General features: G+C 36.2%; 1 protein-coding gene across 1 annotated transcript; it reads right to left on the bottom strand.

Annotated features, from left to right (window-relative positions):
• Positions 1–1,379: 1,379 nt before the first annotated feature.
• Positions 1,380–8,083, bottom strand: lratb.1 (lecithin retinol acyltransferase b, tandem duplicate 1). Its single transcript, XM_088919372.1, has 2 exons — positions 7,559–8,083; positions 1,380–1,601 (listed from the first exon to the last, which is right to left on the bottom strand). Exons 1-2 carry the CDS (start codon positions 8,081–8,083, stop codon positions 1,449–1,451), a joined length of 678 nt encoding a protein of 225 aa, XP_088775498.1. The 3' UTR covers positions 1,380–1,448.
• Positions 8,084–9,167: the final 1,084 nt, after the last annotated feature.

Below are 9,167 nucleotides of genomic sequence, written 5' to 3'. Positions count from 1 at the left end.
GGGATGTTGGCCGCCCAGGCTGAGGAAAGTCTTCTTTACAGTAGCTCAGCTGGCAAGACCCCTGTGGAGTGATGCCGGAGACCCGGGTTCGGGCCCATGTGGTGAGGGATGAACCGGGGGTGAGAGTGGGGAGGGTGAGGACACAAGCCCAAGAACCTGAATCCATTACAATATAAACCTAGCATTCAGGTCTTTTCAGTAGTTGCCAGTGATTTTTTTTCAAAATGATCTTAAAGAAGCCACAACTTCATAATTTATGAAGTCCTTCATGGTCTAGGATCTTTTATTAAAGTGCTTATTCTACACATCACATTCAGAACTGTTCCTGTTTTGCTTGTTCCAGAAAAGCAACTTTTTAAATTAGTTTAATTAGTATTGTAACACAAAATACATCAACACATTTATATTAGAAAATGTATTAATTATTTTTACTCCAATTCAAATAAAGCCCCTAATCCATTAAGAAACGAATAGACAAATATTTGTGACCTTAAATAATTCCTGTATTCTGTTATGCTCAGGCATGAAAAATACAATATCAGATATTTTGCAAGACCTATCAGGAGAATGTTTAGGTTAAGAATCATAGTAATTTAGTCAAACTCTAATTATGACAGAGAAGAGGTGCAAATAACTTGCCTGACTTAGGAGAGTGATCCCCTCTCCCCCCTCTTTAATAAGAATGAGTCTGGGAGCTGCTGTAAGGGCAAAGAGGAGGTGGAGAAAGGGAACTAAAAATGAAGTGTTATTTATACATACAGTAGGTAGATGATAAGAGGTAAGGTAAGAGTTTGATTTTCTCCCGAGTGTCTGTGTACAACTCCAGAAAAAAGGGAGCCCGTATTTGGGTTCCTCATTGTTTACTGTGCTACTGTGCTGATATTACAGCATTGTTGGGTTGATGTCCTTGTATAAAAGTGTTTTGGTTGTTCCAGCAAAGATCGTTCTCATACTAGCATATTCTATTCACAATGCAGCCTTTTCCCTGCGTCTTTCAGTAAATGTTCAAAAAGAAATAAGCTTTGTCCAGTGTTACTATCAAAATGAGATGCATTTTCACCAGTAGAAATGATACATTCTTTATATGTAAGTTAAATGTAAATCATTTATTTGCCCAAAAATACAAATATTACAATTAGAAAATGTTAATTAATTATGTACACTACATAATGCTCTGAATGTAAAACACACAGTAAGCCTATAGTGATAATAGTTACAATATATAAGAAACAAATCATTTAATTTTAGGCATATAATTGTTGGCAGACCACACTTGCTTACACAGTAAGCTAAAATGTGATATCAAAAATAGAAAACATACAGTACATCTCTTATTTTCTCATCACATATAGTATATTACAGTACATGCTTTTAAAAAATAAATGTCCATCCAATAAGAAACAATATAAGTGTTTGTTGTTGTACTGTATGTGTATCTTCTGTCAAAATTAACCAGCCATCCAGAGAGTGAATGGAATCAGAGTGGTCAGCAGTGCTGTAGAAGGAGCAAGTCCTGCGTAAAGAATTGAGATCATTCCTATTAGAGCTGTAAGAAGGACACTCCTCTGGTCACGAATGATCATTTTCAGAGCTTCACAGAACTGAAAAAAAAGAAAGAACCTTTCAGACCAGCATCAAACTTTTTCTCCATTGTTCAATTAGTTAAAATATACAAATAATTTAATTAAAAATGTAAACAATCCACATACTTTTTGGACTGGTTTTAAAAAAAACAGAATGCGGTCATGAATCAGGTATTCTGCAAGTTGATTAATCAGATTCCGTCATTCTTTATCAGATACCAGTGAGGAATCTAAATTTATGATGTGTCAGAAGCATCTTAACTGCTTTAAATAGCTGTGTTTCAAATAAATCTTTTACTATATTAATAAGCCTATGCAGTAATGTTTTAAGATATTTTTAACAAATAATGTTCATCTTAATAATAATATATTTAATTAAAAATAGTGCTAAAACAAAAACAATTAATATTAGATCATTAAATTAAAATATAATGATATTCAACAGCATAAAACCAACAGATCACAACTCTTGGGCCTTGGGTTCAATTCTGGACTTGGAGTTCTATCTGCATGGAGTTTGTATGTTGTCATTGTGTTTGTATGGGTTTCCTCCTCATGCTCTGGTTTTCTGTAGGTTAATTCGTTTCTGGGAAAACTGGCACTAGTGTCAGTGTGTGTATCTCTGTCTGCCTTGAGATGGACTGGTGACTTGTCCAGGTTGTACAGCATCCCGCCATGTGTCCGTTGCTTGCATGACTAGGCTACGGTTCCCACACAACCCTGAACTGGAACCCTAAATGAAACAGTTAGAAAATGGATGGATGGATATTTAGGTGTAAATGTTAGTCCTCAAGATAAAATGGTCAGTATTTGCCACACATCATTATTAGAGTAGTTTGGTCAAACCCTAATTAAGGCAAAGAAAAGGCGTGACTCGAAAAGTGATCTTTACTGGAGTAACTCCTTTAGCTGGGGACAACGATATGTCCAAAGGGCATATAAAATTAGTTTTTAAAAGAGGGCGAAGAAGGGAAATGAAAACAACCCACAGAACACCAAAGCAGAATCCTTAATTGTGGAACATGGTGAGTGTGTTTAAAGTGGATCGGGCTCAGATTTCATATAAACTCCATGCAAACTTCAAAGGATCAGCACTTCAGGAATTAAATGCAGTGGTTAGGATTCCTTCATGAGCAGTGAAGAATGCAGTGCCAACTGATGAGGTGGTTTAAGAGCTTGTGTTGAATAAGAGAGGTGGGAAGTGGTGAGAATGCAGCAAGTTTTGGCTAGAGACAAGAATGCGTGAAAGGTTAGAATCAAGGACAATCCTTGGAGACCGAAAAGAGGGAAATGGCCCAAGTTTACTCTGTGCTGAAACATTTGAAAAACCCAAGGCTAAAAGTGCTGTAGCAGGGGGAGTGCCACTCAGAGAAAATCATCCAAGAAATGGAGGATGGAGGTTAATCTGTAAATGAAGGAATATTCAGCGGAGGGTTTCTTAAAGTGTCAAATATCTTGGCCTGGTGCGGTAACTGAAAGCAAGATGGACTGTGACATAACACTTATCAGTGCACCCTATGAAGTGTCTGAGGTTTACGATTGATAAGCATAAATTTAAAAACATTATGATGGTGGTTGTTATGATCTCAGAATTAGTGAGCAGACTTGTTAAAGTCAAGAGCAGGGAAGTTATGAATCGAAGAAAGATCAATTAAGCACAATATATGCAGACGGGTATAAATAGAGAGCTAATCCAAAATTGAGTAGAGGGCAGGAATGGAAAAGGGGGGTCAAGACGAGCAGGGGAAGAGATGCATTTTCAATTTATTTAGGCAGGTGTCAGTCCAAGCTGCAATGGTGCAAAGCTGGAGCCCAGAATTCAGTGATGACTCCCTTGATGTAGCAGAAGAGCCACTAAAGGAAGGCATCTAATGGAAAGCAGGAATCTGGTGCACTTTCCCTGTGGGGGGTCAGAGTGAGTATCAGTGGCTGGTAGGGCTTCTACAGGTACAGCAGAAAGAGAGTACTGAGGAAGTGAAAGAGACGTCAACAAAGGTTTTACTGAGGCTGAAGTTGTGATGGATTGGATACCCGAAGATGAAACAAAGAAGAAAGAGGAGAAAGTAGATGAGAGAGCAGACAAGACAGAGAAAGAGAAAGAAAGGAAGGGGGGCAGACAATATGGGCATAGAGGAGAGGACAGCTAGAGGCCCTGGGCATGTACTGTAGTTGTACTGGAGCTCCAAGGAGGAATGGCGTCATCAGGAACAGCTGGAAGATGAGGGCAAATGGCAAGACAGCTTTCTATGAAGTCTAGAGAGGTAGAGGTCAAAAAGGCGCTTCTTCATGTTGGCACAAGAAAAGAAGGCTCCATCAGGGTTCTTTGTAGATGATGAAGGAGAAAGTTCGAGGAAGGGAGAGTTGGGGGCTGATACCACACCATCAGCAGAGAATGGGGGGAAGGGTATTAGAGAGACCCTTCGCTGCATGTGGGGTGACTAGGGTTGTGAAAAAGGGGTCAAGACCCAATGTGGACTGATCTGCGGCTCCATCGGGGGCAGGGCGAGGCAGACGGGCTCCAGAGAATGGATTAAAGAGGTGGACACGGGAAGGGACTGACTTTTTTATTTTTCCTCCTTTTTCTATACATTTTCTCTTCTTTCATGTTATTTGTATACTAGATTTAATATTATATTATTACTTTTAGCACACGCCCTTAATTAAGATTATGATTAAAAAACATCCAAACCTGTACTACTTTCATCACAGTTTTTTTTTACTGAATATACATACAGTACTGTATTATGGATTTCTGATTTCATTTTTTGTGCTTTATAAATAAATACAACATTTATGTGCATAGTACACAATAACATTATTTTTTCAAATAATTCTTTTTCAGATTTAATGTGACAGGTGAATGGCATTGAAATTGTAGAGGTTGTATTTTTTACTTTTTTAACTAGTAAAGAAAACATTTGAACACTAGAAATAACCCTAACTAAGGAATAATGCTGTGCACTACAATAAAGGTTTACTAAAAAAACAAACAGTTAATTCTAACTATAATTATGGAACAGAGCAATGTCTGTTTTGTAAAGATAACAATAAATTCCTATGTTTATTTCCATAGGTTAATCCATGTTTTATAGCCAGCAATAACAGCCTTCATTCTTGCACTGTCATACTTAAAAACGATCAAAATTCCATCATCAAGCACTGTAAATCCATGAAACAAAGTCTTTGGCATGGCCCCTATGCATCTAGGTCTTGCAATTTTGTGTTTTGTTTTTCTTTAAAGCCTTGATGATACAACTAACACAAAAACATAAAAAAGCTATAAAACACAGAGAGCTCTATATTTCAAACAGTAAAATCCCCATTGCTTCCTACTAAGTGTTTTGAGTATAGGGCCCATAAATATCAAAGAGGGGGGCAATGAGAGATTTTACTAGGTTTTGGCTGCTGAGCAACCTTTCAAACACACTAATTCACTATTGTCTTGCTGGTTCAATGAAGTATTTGTTCTGGCTGAGAAAGAGCGAGATTTAAAAGAATGTTTCATCAGATTATATGGGTGAAAAGATTGAGAAATTTGTGATCCAAAACAAGCAATCTAAATCTCTTGAGTAATTTCGCACTGCCAAGGATACACCAGGCTTTTCCATGATTATTCAGATCTTTCTAAAACAAAGTACTACTATTGGGCACAATGCAACATGGCCAGTTAAAATCATATGATTTACCTCAATGTGATAGGAAGCCAAGCAGCTTGTTTTCAGATTTACTGAGCTGGATGAGGATGAGAAAACTTCAGCTTTGCTGATTTCTAAGGTTTCAGTTTCAGTATTGCATAGTGTTTGTTTTTGTTGTTGTTGTTTTTTTGTATTAACCTAACAATTAAGTTTCAAAGAATACCTACAGAAAATTATAATTTATGACTGATTTGTGTAGGCATTCTTTTCAACATACAGTATATAACAAGTCTGGTACTTAGATAATTATGCAATTGTGAACACAATTATTGAGGCTAACAAAAATGAACAAGAAGAGAAACATATTTCTGCAATTTGAAGAGAACAGGTTATTAGACTAAATAATAGGTATTCTAAAAAAGAGGGACTACAGTAGGTGACAATGTTTCTGTAGGGGTATTTAAAAATTATATGGTGAAATTAGAATTAATAAAAATAATGACACAAAAAAACGACTTAATTAAAAATATTTCATATAAATTGTGTGATGAAACAAATTAGCTCCATTAAAAACATTTAAAAATATTAGTTTTCTACTTGATTCTTATAATATGAAATATTTACATCTCCAGCCTATTTCTTGGAAAGATTTACTTTTGTTGTTTTTTTATATAAAAACCACCCATTTATCTTATTTATTTGTCTATTATATAAGTATTAAATTCTTCATCTTGATCAGTGGTGTTTAACAATTTACTGTATATAAAAAATACTTAGAGGACACTTCATAGCAATAGTTTATTTGTGTTTACTAAGCATTCATTCAACCTAAAAAGTAGGAATTAATTGATTAAATAAAGGCAGAGACTTAAATAAATCTGCAGAAATAAATATTATTTGTCCTAATCTAATTAACTCATTAGAAATGCTAAATACCACTCACTAGGGCATGGAACACATTACACCTAAATTAGATGATGTGTTTGTAAGGTATTGTCCATCTGTGCCTAAAAGGTGCTTAATAAAATTAAAAGCATTACCATACGGAAATAAATAATAATTTTACAAAGCATATTCTAATAAATTAGTGAAAAGCATTACTGGAGAAGGAAGGTGACTATTAGTTTAATTCTGTATTTTTCAAATGGCATACAATAGACATAGGCTGTTAAAGACATTGTTTTTTTAATTAGTGAATTAACATGGTACATGTACTGTAGCCTATCAATTTTTTCAAACATTTAAACTCATACTACATATTGGAGGCAGGTAGTTACAATTGGCTGAATGGTACCAGATGATTATGTGTAACACCAGATCTTGGCATGAACGGAGAAATTTGGGTTAGGCTGGTATACAGTATATTTTAGAGCTGTGCAGAAGATAGTAAGTTACACGCGCTGCACAGTGCACTGATTTATCATCCCACAAGTTTTTAAATGAGTTAAAGAACCAGGATAAGGCATTATTTTCCACCACATAACGTGCCAGAGATGGGCAAGTTTTGTTTTCGAGAGTTGGATTTGTGAATGTTTTAGAAGTATTTTCAACTAGCAACAGGTTTAGTCCTAAAAACAAGTAATGTCACCTAGTATACAAAAACATGATTCTATATGGTAACTTAGCTCGTAGGGGATCATATAGCTTCCAAGGCCCAAAGCCGTGTAATTTGAAACTTGCCATCATTCTTTCCTTTGCCTTTGACACATTTCCCAAGAAATGAAATGGGTCTGTCGTTACAGTATTTATTCGTTATTTAGTATTTTACATGTTTTCAAAACTTTTCCAGTGAAAACCATCAAACCGGTTAGAACTTTCTTCACTTGAGAGTCCCAGGAAGACTACAGATGAACTTCACTTTCCAATAGGGGGCAAGTTGGAACAAAGACTTGGAATGGAATCGATGTGCCAAGTAGCCGTGAGTAACTGCAGGCGCCCCACAGTCCGAGCGCACAGTTATCTGTTCCTAGCGGTAACGAAGTGCAATATGCATTCATGTATTTCCGCTTCAGGTGACGATGTTATCAATACTGTAAGATTTTCTCAATTCCTCTGGAAAGAAGAAGAAGCTATGTTTCTACGTTATCGGCATCAATATATTGTTTTTTTTTTAATATTTATGGCGTAGTTATTCTTATTCTTATTATCACAAATTCCTCACATCTTACAGAACACGTTTGGTGATCCCCAAGATCCAGAAAAAAATGTTGTCTAGTTTTTTAATCTCTCTCACATTGTCGCCTAGTTTTTTCCTACACTTTTATAATCCCTCAATGGGTGTGTGTGCTATTAATTTGTTAAACATTTACCTGCTGCTGGGTGAGGAAAAATATAATTTACCTTGTCTGTCTGGTAGCTCACAGGCGTGCCGTATCTGCAGTATGTAACAAAATGCTCACAATTATTCCAAAGCAGGCTGTAAGGTGTAGCTCCAACAAGTTTTTCCGCTCTTAACGCCACATCTTCGTTAGGCAATGGTTGCTTTTTACTAATAATGTCCATCTGATTTACAATCACTTTAGACCCGTATGCAAAATCTTCTACAGTGTCAACTCGGATGCTGGCAATCTTCGAAAGTACCCCTAGCAGCAGTCTCTTGTTTGTCACTACTTTCTGAATTTGACACTTGTCAGTCGTCAGCACCGGCATAATGTCAGGCATCAAATGCGCAACTTTGTTGTCACCCAGGTAAATGCCGAAGTGAATGAAGAGAGTGCGTGGAACCTCCAACAAGTCTCCTCTCTTAAAAGAGGAGCCATCACAATGGTTAGGGCATTTTTCTCCATCCGTTGATATTACATTGAAGACGTTAAAGTTAGTTAGGAGGAAAATCTTCTCAAACAGAAATGTCAACGAGTCAAGCATTTTGGGAGCTACTGGTGTCAGTAACAACTTAAATCACAGCTTTTATTCCATTGCGCGCAAGGAGGAGACAGTATGACATCATATAGTTGCAGGAATCACGATTGGCTACACTGATTGATCTATCCTCAAGAGAAACGTGAGGTTAGGATCTGTAAAAGTTTTTTTTTTAATCCCGTAGTTAGTGGCAGTGGAGAGTACGGTGGCTTTTTACGGTTCTTAAATTCCTTTAATTCACAAAAACATAAAAACTTCACATGAAAGGTACATCTTAAGACCATATACTTCTTCTCGGCAAACAATTGATGGCTGTAGAAATATATGAAAAAACAGATATGACATAATTGCTTTTCTTTATTCCTTTTCATTCTGAAATGCCAAGAGGTTCCCAGTAGCATGAAAGGCTACGGAAATTTAGAAGTTTTCAAAACGAGCAGAACAGCGATGCAATCTGAAACACAGATCTGTTTAACCAAATCAAATTATATTCTAATCGGCTCAATGAAATACACGAACTTGAAGGCAGACCTTTACGTTTTTACGGTTTTACCACTCTTCTTGCGAATTAATATGGAGAAAAACATTTCTTGTTTTTAAAGTAATCATTACCTTTATTCCCTGATAAAATGAAGATATGTTTATTACGATGATAATAACAACAATGGCAAAATGTGGTCGTTCCATAGCACTATACCATCTTCTATAACTTCCAACATAAATATTATGGGATGCTGTAAACTAAAGTCAAAGATCAGGACCTTGTGTTGTTCTCCACACTAGAATTGGGATTTATTTTCAACAGAGGTTTTCATGAAAAAATCCAAACCCTATACAGTTCTTTTAAAGCTATTCCCTTTATATGCGAGAAAGACTTTTTGACTAAGTAAAAGGAGAGTAGAATAACCATAGCAAACATCTTGGAACATTGCTCTCAAAGTTATAGCAATTACAATTTCCCGTGCTAGTTAAAAATTGACGATAACTCTCCATATTAAAATTGAACTAGTGTTTTAGAACTATCAGAGATGAAGGAGGGTCGTTTGTTACTTTATGAACACTGTCAGGTATGGTTAAATACTGTATACTG

The sequence above is a fragment of the Atractosteus spatula genome, chromosome 1 (genome assembly GCF_055471065.1).
Source record: "Atractosteus spatula isolate fAtrSpa1 chromosome 1, fAtrSpa1.hap1, whole genome shotgun sequence".
NCBI classification, from domain to species: Eukaryota; Metazoa; Chordata; class Actinopteri; order Semionotiformes; family Lepisosteidae; genus Atractosteus; species Atractosteus spatula.
The sequence above is the reverse complement of the archived record's forward strand: the minus strand, read 5'-3'. Positions and strand labels throughout refer to the sequence as shown.